The sequence below is a fragment of the Dermochelys coriacea genome, chromosome 1 (genome assembly GCF_009764565.3).
Source record: "Dermochelys coriacea isolate rDerCor1 chromosome 1, rDerCor1.pri.v4, whole genome shotgun sequence".
In the NCBI taxonomy this organism is placed as follows: domain Eukaryota; kingdom Metazoa; phylum Chordata; order Testudines; family Dermochelyidae; genus Dermochelys; species Dermochelys coriacea.
Genome location: NC_050068.2, coordinates 244,682,995 through 244,697,776, shown reverse-complemented (window position 1 = coordinate 244,697,776; position 14,782 = coordinate 244,682,995). Strand labels below are relative to the sequence as shown.

The 14,782-nt window shown below is 42.1% G+C and overlaps 1 protein-coding gene across 12 annotated transcripts in view; it reads left to right on the top strand.

The window, feature by feature from the left end:
* Positions 1-1,129: 1,129 nt before the first annotated feature.
* CAPRIN2 (caprin family member 2) overlaps positions 1,130-14,782 on the top strand; it is a 70,885-nt gene continuing 57,232 nt past the window's right edge. For 11 of the 12 annotated variants that reach the window (XM_043518182.1, XM_043518177.1, XM_043518186.1 and 8 more), the window contains exons 1-5: positions 1,199-1,308; positions 2,681-2,946; positions 5,115-5,177; positions 11,530-11,616; positions 13,951-14,189. In XM_043518182.1, the coding sequence (XP_043374117.1) occupies positions 1,305-1,308; positions 2,681-2,946; positions 5,115-5,177; positions 11,530-11,616; positions 13,951-14,189 (659 nt within the window). In that variant the 5' untranslated portion in view covers positions 1,199-1,304. Of the gene's footprint in view, positions 1,158-1,198; positions 1,309-2,680; positions 2,947-5,114; positions 5,178-11,529; positions 11,617-13,950; positions 14,190-14,782 lie in introns of those variants that run through there. The other variant, XM_038397123.2, reaches the window with a different exon arrangement.

Sequence of the window (14,782 nt, the reverse complement as noted above, 5' to 3'; positions counted from 1 at the left end):
ACTCCTACTTATCCCTCTGGGCTTCCCAGAGTGTGCTGTCTTCTTAATTTTTCCTTGTCTAATCCCTTGCAAGATTGCAAACTATATGAGGTAGAGGTTGGATTTTTATCCATTGCACAGTCCTGATCACATTGTCAGAGATTAACAAATGAATGTTATTTAACCTTGTGACTTTTATTATTTATTTTCAATTTTAATTGACTTGGTGGGGCTACTCACAATAGTAAGCTCTGCTCCAGCTAATTAGTGCTAGTATGATTGGGTCCTATATATATGACACATCTATCCTTCCCATATAGATGATCATCAGCAGTAAAAGTTTCACTATGAGGCTCCATTCTGACCTGGATGAATCTCTCCTTGATAGGAAAGCAAGTTAGCTGCCATTAGAAATGGGCATGAAGCAAAATCCCAAATTCAAAGGCCCTCAGAGAGGAACTTTGTGCCTGGTCCCATCCCTGTAATAGGCTAAACTTGTATAGAAAGGACACCTTTATGTCATATTTGAGCCTTTATAGCATAGAATTGGACTATATGTCATAATCTCCTGACATAAATTGCTCATGCACATGGACTGTGCTCTTGGGAAGGAGCCACTTGGACTCACACCAGAGTCATGGGTCCCATTCATTGCAGGACATTCAGTTGTCACTTTTCTTCCTGGTGGAGGAAGTCATGGAGCTAAGGCCCTTTTCTGCACTGCACAGTCCCTCTGCCCTTGGCGCTCTGCTGAGGCTGCTGCCAGCTAAGGGGCGAAGCGCGCTGATTTGAGCAAGACAGGGCAGCAGGCTGAGACCCACCCGACTCATTACACCCAGCTCCCACCAGCGGGCAGGGAGCGGGGAGCTGTGGCCCCGCCCCCTCAGCCGCCCACTACCCCTCAGGCGAGGCAGGGGAATGAAAGAGATGGTGGGGGCCATTCCCCTCCCTCCCGCCGCCCAATAACGGTCCTCTCCGGTCACGTGGGGGGGGGTGGGGCTGGCGCGCGGTGGGGGCCGGAGGGACGGGCGAGAAGAGCCGACGATTGGAAGGAGGGCGGTGACCTCACAGGAAGGCTCCGCCCCTTCCCTCGTTTCTCCCGGCCGGCGGGGCGGGAGGAGGGTATATAAGGGGGGAGGCGGGCGGCAGGGCGGGCCGGAGCCTGTTCGGCTAGTGAGGTGAGAGGGCGGGCGGGGAGCGAGGGGTTTTTATAGCGCCGGCGTCGCCGCCGCAGCGTCCTCCTCAGCCCCGCGGTGGCAGCAGCGGACTCAGGCGGCGGCGCTGCTGAATCTCGGGGCCAGCTGCAGCGGCCGGCGCCTGACGCTATGGGTGGGGATGGCGGCGGCGGCGGCGGCGGCGGCATCTTCTCTCCCCAGGCGGCGCTGGGAGGCGATCCCGGGGCTCCTCTTTCCGCGCCCCCCCCCCCACACCCGCGCGCTGCTTCGCAGCCAGCCTGGCGTTGGGAGCCGCGCGCACAGGGAGCTGCTGGCGCTCGGCGCTGCCCGCCCCGCCCCGGACATGCGGCGGGGCGTCCTGCAGATGTTCCTTGCGCTCAAGTTTCCCGTCCCAGGGGAAGGGCGGGTGGGGGGGACGCTGGCGGTCGAGGCTGCCCCTCTAGTGTTGCGGGGGGGGGGCAGAGCAGGCCCCCCCTTAAAGCGGCCCCCCCAACATGCTTTCGCGGCAGGCGCTGACAACAAGCGCGTGTACGACTGCAAGTTTCCCTCTTAGCTCATCATGAAGGGGAGCGGTGATGCTTGATTTCGGCTGGTACTTTGCGCACACGCCCTCGACTCTGTTGCAGGTGGCTTGAGAAGGGAGCCACAAGGGGAGGGGAATCCGCTGCTTTCCCTTTACATTCAGTTTGGGGTTCCTGTGTGAGCCCCTTCCCTTAGCTGGGCTTGGCCTGGTGGTTACGGGCAAAGTTAAGAATGAGCGTGATCGGTCATTACTAAAGACCGGTAGGTTGGGAATCTTGTCTAGAAATGCCGATTGCTTTCAAGGTTAAATCCCTTTCCCTCCCCCAAAACTTGTTTTCTTGTCGCAGCCTAAAGATATTCTTGGGCTGTGGGTGTAGGCTGATGCTTTCTCAAGCCAAATCAGTTGCTGCTGATTTGGCTTTAGGGCTAGAGCTTTCTTTACTAGGCAACTCTTCTGCCTCTAATCAGTTGGGTTTTAAAATGTGCATTGTTTTATCCAAATGTTTTCTTGGGTTGCTCATAAGGTCATGAAGGTAAGGAGAGAGCTGCATCAAAACACTTCAGTAGGAGTTGGGAGGGAGAAGACTGGCTCTGCAATTACACCAGTTAAATACATGTTGGGGTTGGAAGGTGGGAGTGGAATCTGCAGTTGCTTACTTGCAGTTTTTTCCCCTGTGAGTGCAGGGAACTGGCCTAGTTTTATATGGACACTTGTGTTTCTGGAATCATCCCCCTGCACTGCCTAATACTGCCTGTGTGAAGGATTTCAGTTATCTGGATGGGTGGGGGGATTTATACAATATAAAGTGTCCCCTGGTTTGAAATTCCTACTTGTGATATCTCAAGGGAGTGAGGGAGAAGAGATAGGGAAGATTCTATGTTGATTTTTATATAGGTCTTAATTTCATGTTTTAAGGCTTTATTAGTGTAAATACTTATACAAATGCTGTAGTTTTGGGTGAGGGGAAGAGAGCTAAACAAATGTCTTTTGTTTTTTTTGGCAGGCCCATCCGTTTCAATGGTGCAGCTTTCCCAATCCCCTTTCCGTTGCCCATCGCCTTCAGGCCACTCGGAAGGGGGGGAGGACAAGAGCATGAAGCCGGCCAAGCAGCAGGTGACCCCAAGCCAACCTGGGGAGATCCAGCCTCCCCTGAGCCCCCTGCAGTCTGCTCTGAACTCTGCTGCCTCTCCTTCCCAGGCATATGAGACTTACATTGATAATGGACTTATCTGCCTCAAACACAAGATCAGGAACATTGAGAAAAAGAAGGTAACTTGTTTCTTTGCTATGCTGAAGAAATTGATAATTAAATATCAAGTTTACGTTGCAGCTCATCAATAGTAAACTTTAAATCTTGCTATAAGAATCTATTTTTATATCTTATATACTCTATAGGTATGCAATGTAATGGGTTTGCTGCAGCTAGTATAAAAATCAATAAAAGCAGTTCATATTCAGCAGCAGTTCTCAATAAGATATCCTCTGTTTGGGATTTCATCAGAGTAATATATAGCACTGCTGATTTTTGTACATTTTGGCTTTTGTTTAGATATATTTGAAAAGAGGAATCAGATTAGTTGTATATAAAATTGCATAGGTTTCTAACATTGTCTCAAATGTAAATGTATCTAAATGGCTAGATAAGTCAGCTTCAAACATTTGTTTTCTGCAGTAGTTTTCAAAGCTTGAATAGTGTGCAAGAGAATACCTCTTTAATGGATTAAATCTGATTTACAATAGAATTAGTTTAGTTAAAATCTAACCCATAATCAGACTTGTGGGAAAACTTCGTATTCTGCTTGTATTGATTATAGGCATCTAATATTAAGATCCAATGATGCATGTAAAGGAACAGGTTAATAAAATTGCTTCCTCTGACTGCTTAGTGCAAGGTCATATTAAATATGTATTGCACTTCACTTATTATAGATGTTGACGGTTGGACTTCACAGGCATGTAGAATCTTGCAAAAATATTCTGCTCTTCATCTCATTTTGATTTTAAACATTTTGAAAGCTCTAGTAAAAAGCTTAGCAGTCTGTAAAGGAGCTGTCACTTTGAAGGACTCAAGAGGGCCACTTTTTTGTGATTTACTGTAGTTGAATGTCAGCAAAATCTTAAATTAGGAATTCAAACAGCTGGATAACTTATAGCATTGCAACTGAAATGTTTGAGATAGCCCTTGCATTCTCAAGCTGTTTTCACATGTTACTTTAAAACACTTGGGAGGAATCTTTTTCTGTCATCAATCAAGATGATGCATTTTTAAAAGTTCATTGAAAATAAGATTGATTTTTTTGCACCAGAGTTCAAACTTTCCATGTTTTAGTGCTCTAAAATACAGGTTTGAAGTAAAAAAGATATTTGGCTAAGAAATGTGGGGATATGCATAGCTCATGCAGAAGGCAGCATCCTAGTGCCCTTCTACTGGAGTTTTTCCTCCAGTAGCTTTAATTTCTTTAAAGCAATTCCACAGACTGTAGTGGTATTCTATCTGAACCAATAAATTTAACCTTGGTATTTCCCTGCTATCCTTGATTCTTCCCTTGCGTGTGCATTACAGTGGGCCTTTCATAGTCATGCAAAAACAGTATAAATTAATACTCAAATAGTTGAAAGAGGATGCATTCTTTTCCTTAGCTGCTTCTGCTCTTAGTATTGGTGCATATATAAGTAGTTAATGTTTTATTTGGCTGCATACCCTCAAGGGGTGGTGTTTGTTGCTGTGGTTCATAGTGCTGAGTTTCTTGTGCAAGTCTTGCGTTTGCAAAACTTATTAAGGCTAATGAAAGTCTTTGTAGCTTTTAGTGTATATAATGAATTAGTCAGGAACTTAGCAGAAATGTGTAGTCCCTGCACTGAATATCTTTCTAAGCTAAACTAGATACTGAGGTAATCAGGAGGGAGGAAGGGGCAGGATGAGGATTATAAAAGATTAGTTTCTAAATATACTGCATATAGAACCATGATAGATCTTGGGTTTTTTATTCTAAGAATAAGGTAGTCAGAATAGGAGTGTACACTGGAGTGTAGTTCAGCTATGGAAAGCTAGACAAAAGTGGCACTCGGAGAGGAGGGATTTGAACGAGTCAGGGCACCTATGTTACAGATAAAGGAAGCTAGTTAAAGGCCTACGAAGGAATATGAAAGGCATGACAATGCAAGTGAGACCAAGGAGACAACAAGACAAGAAGAGATGGCAGGCCATAAGGCATAAAGTAGTGGCATAAAGGTGGTAGTGGCTTAAATATAGGCAGAGTTGTGCAGTGCCTTGAAAGAGAAGCTTGAATTTGATTTGAAAAATGGACAGAACCAGTGACATTATTTTTAGTTGCAGCATGTCAACTGAAGCTTAGGATATACATGGAAAAGCTGAATTTCTTTCTATGATGTATGCATAATCAGTCTATAACAGACTGAAAACCTTTTCTTTGTAGCTCAAACTTGAAGACTACAGGGATCGCCTGAAAAAGGGAGAAGCCCTCAATCAGGACCAGTTGGTGAGTTGGCTTACCTGTCTTGGTAAATAGTTTTGTGTAGAGTAATATTTAAAAGCTTCAAACATGTCGAAGATGAGGCTGAAGTTGCTGAGAAATTCTGTTGCATAATTGTTAGCAGTGATAGCTTTATAGAAGTTGCATTAAGTACCACCAGAAAACTTGCATAATAGTATTCACAAAGCAAAATGAAATAGGCTTGCTTCTTGTAGACAAGCTGAAAAGTGACAGTTGTGGGTTGCCCTAAAAAAGTATCCTGTTAACTTTCAAATTGGGTACTGAGGTAAACAGACCTAATTTCAGAGCATGTGTCAAGTCCCATTTCTTTAAGCACATCATGTCCACCTGTTACTAAGTATCTGTTATGCCTTCAACCTGTCATCTGCACTTGCAGTCTTTGGGGTGGTATCTATCAAGGGTTTGTCTACGTTGGGAAATGGTCATGTTAAAACATAACCATCACCTGTGGTAACACATGATAAATATGGCTTAGCACTTGGTGTAGACAGGGACGGCAATAACTGTAATCCAACTGACATTAACACTAGGTTTAATTTAAGGTTAGCCATCACCAGCTAAAGTAATCCTAATGTCTTGTTTTCTGAACTCTCCAAGATTGTATTCTAACATGATATAACTTCAATGTAGACAAGTCTCCTGAGGCTGCCCATATGGCCTTGGCAGCAGAATTATCCCAAGGTGGCCTAAAGGTCAGGAGCAGAGTTATGGGTGGCTGTCCCAGTGTGATCAGTGAATATCTTCCATTGGCAGAGATGAGTCCAGGGGGAGCCTTCATTGATGCAGCTGGATTCTTGTTGTGCCACAACAGTTCAACTCCTTTATATAAGAAGCCAGCTGAGTTACTAGTCTATTGGAGGACATAGATACTGCTGCAAAGGGAAACTGGACACAAATGGTAGATGGCTGAGAAATACAACCCTCTGCATATCTTTTTTTTTTTTTAAATTGTCCCATGTTAAATGCTGCTTTTTCTGATCAAAATGCATGGCAGCATGTTGACATGTAGAATGTCACACCAAAAATTACACTAAAATGTAATGGGAACACTGCCAGTTAGGGGTGACTTAGTTCAGGAAACTAGCTTTAATTTATTTAGTAGAAATATTATGTTGCCTCTTTTAAAAGGCAAATATTCTTTGCTTAGTGCCTACTACCATTTTCACTGTTCTGCCCTCCATAAGATTGATTCTAGAGCTTGTGTAACTAATTCCAAAATTCCTAAAAGCGTGCATTCTTTTGTTAATCTCCTTAACTGATTAGTTCAGTCTTCTATGATATGGGGAGTGTAGACAAGTAAAGGGGGGTGGGGTGAAATCAAAATTGAGGGCTTGTTAAACTAGACCCTTTGGTTTATCACTTTGGCCATCTGAATGGTCAGTTTAGAATTTTTGTAGTACATAACAATCCCTCTTTAAAGTTAAGTCTAAAAAAATTTACAAACTTGTGACAAAAGTACCAGAATTGTCATTTTTCATGGCAGTGCTTATTAAACTTCTGCTTTTTGGGTTATGTATCAAATACCACATCTGACTTAGCCCTAGTTCCTTAATGCAGCAGCTTCAGATAAATACTTGTATTTCAGTAATGCTTACTATATACTGTCCACAGAAGACAGTCCCTGTCCTGAATTACTTACAATTGAAAAACAGTGATGAAGGACAAAACTTACAATGTTTAAGTCAGTGGTTTTGAAACTGTGGGTTGCAATCCAGAACTGGGTCGTGGAATGGAAGGGACTGGGTTGTGGCAGCTCTGGTCAGCAGTGCTGACCAGGCTGTTAAGTCTTGTTGGCAGTGCTGCCTGGCCAAGACAGGCTAGTCCCTACCTGTTCCAACATTGTGCTGCACCCTGGAAGTGGCTCCTAGGCAGGGGGCCACAGAGCTTCATGCATTGCTCCCACCCCAAGCACCGGCTCCACACTCCATTAGAGTTCCTCCACCTGGAAGCTGAACCTGCTGCTGTCTGCTTCCAAGGCACAGCACAGTCTGCGGCGCCAGGACAGGCGGGAAGCCTGCCTCTGCACCCTGGCTGCACTGCTGACTGGGAGCTGCTGGAGGTAACCCTGTACCCCAGTCCTGAGTCTCCCAAACTCCAAGCCCCTTCCTACACCCCAAATCCCTCATCCTTGCCCCAGCCCTGAGCCCCCCAAACCCAGATCCCCTCCTGCATCCCAAACCCTTCATCCCCATCCCACACCCTGAACCCCTCATTACCAGCCCCATCCCAACCCTGAACCCCTCCCACACTCAAAACCCCTCATCCCCCAGCTCTGTTGGGTCACAGGCATGCCCAATTTTCTTCAACTGGATTGCTAGGAAAAAAGTTTGAAAACCACTGTTTTAAGTAATACATGAAAATAATTTTATGGTACAAAGCCTGCTAGAATGAAGACCATTCGGCAATTAATAATCATTTCCAAATACATTTAATCTTGTCTTTCCTACCCTTTTTATTCTAAAAACATGCTAGAAATGGAAGAGGTGAAATTTCATTATCAAGTGAAAAGTTGACCTCTATGCCTATCAAATTGTTCCAGTTACACTTGGAGTTGTGTGGGCTAGAGCCTGCTGTTAATGTAAGAGCAGAGTTGCTGAGTACTTGGTTTCCATTGAGATTAATTGGAGTTGAGACTATTGAGCAGGACTGGGTTCTTGAGGAACAGCTTCTACTCTTCCTAGTTTCTTTAGGATTCAGTAACCAATCATATTTTGAGGGTGGTCCTGGAAACTCTTTTAAGGGGCTGTATCTAGAAAATTTAGGCTGTGGAATGAATGAAGGGAACATATCGTGCTCCTAGGTGTTATGGTAATACTACTACTATGTAAATAATCCCCTTGCATTATTTGCAATTTGCACATTGCAACACTGAATCTGAAATGACAAATGAAACTATAAAACCATTGACTTTCATTTTTTGATCTGAGATGCAAAAAATGTCAACATGTTAAGTTACACTGTTAACCTAATGTTAAAGTGGCTTTTTTCTTAACGCTTTCAGTAATTAAAAAAAGAATTTAAAAAATTCAGTCTCACTATAGGTCATTAATAGACAACTAAAAACCAGAAGACTAAGATGACTAAAATACTGGGAAGCCTGTATCAAATGTGACAGAGCATTCTGTGTAACAAGCTTTAACCACAGTAACTTTTTATATTAAATGTAAAAAGCTGTCCTAGAGCAACCCCATGCTAACTTTCCCTTTCAGGGGAAAAAATTTTCTCCCCTGCAGCAAGAGGATTGAGAGGTTCATATCTGAGCTTCTTAGATGGAATTTTCATAAATACTAATATTGTGTGTGCTCCCCTTTCATCCTGGCAACTCCATCTCTGGAGGAGAGCAGCTTTTGCAGTCAGCCATGCATCACTCCAATATTGTATACCCTAAGGGACCAATCAGGTTCACTTAAGGATCTGTCATACTCTCCACTTTCTTAACAAGTGTGCATGTGATAGTCAGCTTGCTTCACCAGGCACTGTTGCTTTCAAATTAATCTCTTGTTCACAGGCCAAGTCCGTCATTTCTGAAATGAAACATGCATTTAGTATTCACTAGCTTGGGAAGACTGAGCCCTAATTTGTGGGGAAAATCACTCCAAGTGGTGGTCCGTAGCTCTCTCTGGATCAAGAGCTTGTGGTTGCCTGTACCTTAACCACTCTGTGGGCTGAATAGACTTTCAAAGCTGCCACTCTAGCTTTTTAAATGTAATCTGCATATTTAAGAACTAATCTAGTTTTCAAGAGACCACAGGTTAGGTCCCAGTATTACACAAGAAATTATCAATGTTAAACTTACTGTTCTAATGACTCTAGTATTCTTTGTCTGTAAAGATGAGGAGCCACTTATTGACTACAAATTAGCCTGAAGTACTGTAAGCCATTCAGTTGTCTTGTACCATTCTACATGACTAGGGTTTTGAGGTGCTATGGTAATACAAGTAATAGATACAAGAAACTGACATGTTAATCATATAGTTTATTATGCAACCTATAATAAAACTTGTTTCCCTCTTGCTTATAGCTGATGTGTTTGCATGTGCCTCTAATGCAGAGGTGGGCAAACTACTGCCCATGGGCTACATCCGGCCTGTGGGACAGTCTTGCCTGGCCCCTTTGCTCCTGGCCAGGGAGGCTAGCCCCCGGCCCCTCCCCTGCTGTTCCCCCTTCCCTGCGGTCTCAGCGTGCTGCCAGCTCTCTAGGCTGCCAATCCTGCTGGGCAGTGTGGGCGGTGGGGCTGGCTCCAGCCAGGCAGTGGGGCTGCAAGCTCCTACTGCTCTGAGCGGCATGGTAAGGGAGTGGGCAGTGGGGGTTGGATAAGGGGCAGGGGATTCTGGGGGGCAGTCAGGAGACTGGGAACAGGGGGGTTGGATAGGTATGGGCATCCTGGGGGCCTGTTGAAGGTGTGGATAGGGGTTGGGGACAGGCAGTGTGGGGGGGTGGATAGGGTGTGGGGTCCTGGAGGGGTGGTTAGGGTCAGGGTGGTCTCTGGAAGGAGCAGCTGGGACAAAGAATGGGGGTAGGCCATATGGGGAGGTACAGCCTTCCCTACCCAGCCCTTCATAGTTTCATAATGCAGATGTGGCCCTTGGGCCAAAAAATTTGCCCACCCCTACTCTAATCTATTAGATTAGGGCAAGGGGGTTAAATTTACATTGCAACTTCTATGTTCAAATTCTACTGTTCTGAGATTAATTTTAGAGACCATCATGATGGAGGCTAGTTTCAGAACAAATTCTCAAACTTGAGTTCAAGAACTCTACTTCATGTTGAGTAGAAACCATATAGGGGCATCAGTGTTAAGTGGTATCTTCTTGGAGAACTCATTTCTGTCCAAATGCAAGCATTATAGTGTTGTAGTAGTAACATCTTTTTGAAAAGATTAAGAGAGAAAGGATCCACTTTAAAATCCAGTTTCTAATTGGAAATTCTCTATTAAATATAAGAGCATGACATCAATATTGTATGACCAGATTTGCGCTATTAGGGTCTGGTCTCAAAATTCTTGCCTTAAGTGAAGTCATTAGCATTAAAACAGTTGGTAACATACAGTAACATCTCTTAAAACATTATGGGCAGAAAAACAAATTGAAGCTGTGGTAAAATTTTCCAGCTAGTTTCTGTGCTCTGTTTTAAATTGTTGAACATAATTAATCTGGTGCCTGAAAGGACTGCTTACTTTTATGCAAGTACAATTGATGGCTATATACTAGCTCTTCCTGATTCTAAATGCTTTTTATCTTGGTAAATATCTGATCCGAGTCTAACCAATTCACTTTTTACTCTTCTACATATATTCCTGGAGGAGTTAACTGAATTCTGAGATTGTAAAGAATACAAAGAACACAGGCTCCCAGTTGAGGTGGTCTGGCATTAACTTGAGAGCATCCCTTTAATCCAGCTTTAAAACTTCACATTATAAATTACAAATGGTCTGGACTAATTGCTTTCACTCTGGGTCTCATGAAATAGCGAAATGCTCTAATGTTTAACTTAGAAATACTGCAGGAATTACTACCTCCAAAGCACTTACGAAACTTAATAAAACTAGACAATTCATATGATTGGGGTTGCTGTTAACCAGTTTCATGAAACATAGACTTGGGAGTTCAACAACCAAGACTGTATCTTAAGTGTTTATTTCAGAGAAGCTCCATTATCTGGTCTTGAATGAACTAAACTTTGGTTAGATGTGTTAGAGAAGCAGACAGGAATTCCTTTTCCAGATGTGACTTCTAGAAGACTAATTTCCAAAAACATTCTATGAACATGAAGCTAGCTATATTGTACACCTTTTAAAAAGGATATAACTAATTTGAAGAAGGGAACAGTATCTGAAGCCACTTTTAACTTGTGAGTTTCTGTGGTTATAAAATAGTTTTATATCTTGATGCATTTTCTGTCACTGTTGCTCTGACATAAACTAAAGGGAAAGATGAATAATACAAATTTACAATAGTGCCCAAACTTCCCAATCAGGGTAAGGTAGCATTGCACTTCACATCCTACAAACCTGTATGAAGGGACAGTCTCTGCCCTGGAGAATTTACAGTTAAGAATATGGGGAAATGGTGAAAGTGTCTATATAGTTAGCCAATCTTAAATGAGTTTCTTCGTAACCTCAGGTATGGTAATCTTGGGTGTTCCTTGTAACAATAGGAAATACTTCACATGTGAGGTGACTTAAAAGTTGATGTTATAAACAAAATTGAACTTGTAATAAAAGCTGTATAATTTAGCTTAACAGTTGAAAAATATTAAGTTTACTATAAATTGTTAGGCCTTAATCACTAATTAAACATGATAAATGCACTGCTAGTTTGATATCTGCCTATTGCAGGAGGCAGTGGAGAAATATGATGAAGTGGTACACAATTTGGAGTTTGCCAAGGAGCTTCAAAAGACTTTTTCTGGACTTAGCCAAGATGTAAGTAAAACCTACTCTTTTTGTGCTCTAAACCTCTAAAACAATCAGATACACGGTTACACACAGCTTCTGAACTTTGTCTAATGTACTAATCTAAAAAGTTAGAGCTGGTAGTCATGACTTACAGATAGTCAGTCCTCATTTTCTAGAATGCAAAGCTAGTATTTAGCTTTTTAATTTTGATTTTATGGCTAGGTAACATTAACATGTAGAACAGCAGGATAGCCTCAGTCTAACAGTGAAGCTGAAATTTTGTCTGGAGAGTGGTGAAAATGTGGTCAAGGTACAGGATCACTTTAGACATTTGCACATACTGTAGGTAGAACTAACATGAAGGCCAGTGATTTAAGAGCATCTAGTTTCATAAAACTACTGCTCAAATATCTATCCAAAATGCAGTCAACTTCAGATGACTCCAGGATGTTCTGGTTCAAGTGGGCAAGGATCAATTTGTGCAATAACCACCCTTTTTGGCAGTCTCGGTTTCAGGAGTGAACTCTCAGTTCTTAGTGGACCAAGTGCAGAAGCTCACTGCAGAAGCTAGATTATACTTCACCTGTATGCAAAAGGCAAAATTCAGTTTCCACTCCTTCCAGTCTACTTAGCTTCAAGCACAAAATAAACAATGGAAAAGTGAATGAAAATATTGGCTATGAAGAGCCAAAAACACTAATGGGAAAATTACTCAGTATTTGGGGCTCATACACAATGCTCACATCCCAGAACTGGGAATGTTACTTCACTTTACAAAGCCTTTCACCATTAGGTGAAACTTTGAGGTTCTCTTGAGTAGAAATTAGCCTACTGGTGTTCCAACAGACATAGTCATCTTCAAAAGTTCTAATCCAGGGCTTATCCTGCCTTATCTGGGATATGAAAGGTTGCATAAAACAGGTCTTATTGGCTGGACCTGAAGTCTTTTCTCTTGCATTTGTATTGGTTTCAGGCACAACTTAGTCCTTAGGCTAGTGAAAAACCAGTGAATGGCAAGCAAAGGGTTAAAAGACTGTTTCTAGAGTAGTTGAGTCCTGGAAGTTGCTACAGGCTGTGCCACCATCATAAGTTGGGTACTTATAGCCATTATTTTCTTAAACTTCTGGATGTAACTTGTACTCATCTGTATATTTCAGTCAAATTTAACATGTACTGTTAAGAGCATTTCCTGTTTTTAAGAATATTTACTTTTCCATGTTGCTGTTCCATATAAATGTATGTTCTTCCCTGGGGTACATTAGATTACAAGATGTTTACATGAAAAGTTAAAAGCTATAAATAGCTAGTTGCGCCCTTATTGAAGCATAATCACTGGATTCTCATGTTTTCCTTGTCTTTTTTCTTTCTACCAAGTATGGTTCTGCAAAAATGTGCTAAAGCTTAATGTTCCAGAAGTGAGCATTAGAAAAACAACTCCTTGCAGCCCTTCCATGCTAACTAACTGTTCCTTTATTACACTGCTGCAAATCAAAGTCCTCAAATGTTACTGCTCAATAGTTAAATAGAGCAATTTTAGTGTATTTTTACTTGGTTCTGGAATGACTTGGAAATCACTAAATTTTTTCTGCAGAGCTTGATACGGATGTGCCACAAAATGTATGGGGGGGGGGGCTTGTCACAGAATACACTGGGGAACATGTTACCGAAATTACTTCTCCTAGGACTCTTGCAATTATTTGTATTGTGCCAATACAGGAAAATCAAGGGAGTATTTGTGGGGTTCTGGTGTACTGTGACAACTAGAACTTCTGTACTGAAGTATTCTTTCAGTAGTAAATAGTAGTTATATGATTTACAATACAAAACCTTTCCTTGCATTTTTGACCACTTTTGCATTCACTGTATAGCATATTCATAACTATTTTAACATGTAATTACAGTAATGTAAAATCTAGCTGAGAAGGGCAAAATGCCAGTGATTCATGATGTAATTTCCCGTAGCAGAATATATGGAATTCATGATACAATTAAAATCATGTTTTTAATTAGCACTCAAAGTAATTTAACGTCATAGCTTACAAACCTCAAATATGTCACTGACTTATTATAGATGACTGTTGCATGTTTTAGTGTAGGCCAAAGAGGAAATTGGCATCAAGTGAAAGGTTAGAAACAAAGTCAGATTTGTGAAGGTATTTAGGCACCTAAAGATTCAGAAACATGCTTAGTGTGATTTACAAAAGTGCCTAAATATGTTAGGTGCTTTTATAAATCCCAGTAACCGCTTATCTGCATCTTTAGGTGCCTAACTATCTTTATAAATCTGGCCCTCCAGTTTCTAATTTCCAATCAGTTATCATAGCCTGTCTAGTGGGCCAACTCACTCTTGTATTCTAACAGCTGCTGAAAGCACAGAGGAAGGCTCAGAGACGGGAGACTATAACGAAGCTTGAAGCAGAGAAGAAAAAGCTGCGTACAATACTGCAAGTCCAGTATGTGCTGCAGAATTTCACTCAAGAGCATGTTCAGAAAGACTTCAAAGGTGGCTTGAATGGTGCAATATATTTGCCTTCTAAAGAACTAGACTACCTCATTAGATTTGCAAAACTGACATGCCCACAAAGAAATGAGAGCCTGAGGTAGGTTGATTTTTTTCCCCTCACTAATCAATCATATAATTGTCTCAAAATAAAATGTATAGCATGTTCCAAAACACAACAATTTATTGGAACAGCAATTTGGGATCTGGCACATAATGGGATTACCACTTTGTGTTTGCACATGTACAATTAACTCTTGGTGTCTGTGCCCTCTGCATAGTGATAAGACTTTTTTTCCTTTAGCAATACTTGTTGGGTAGCTCAAGCTCCCCCTGCTGCTACATACCACTGCATGCCGGTATAAAGAGCAGAGCTGTCCCTGGGCCCCTCTAGTCATTCTTACCACCTGTGACTGTCATTGGAACCCTGTTAAATACCAAAAAGTTCTGTTTTTGTGTATAATAGTGCATATAATATAGTTTGGTAATTAGTCTGGCTAGTATAGTTAATAAGTCTTAGGTGTTTTTTAAAAAAAAAACACACCTTTTTGGGCTAGTGGCTTTTTGCATTTCCAAGTTTCTTCTGTGTACAGTATTGAGGTATTCCCCATGACTGATTCAGACTTTCTTGTTGGAGGCCTGTGCCAGTGAGTGACCCGAATAGCTCCCTGAAGGGCTTGGGTGAGGCACACC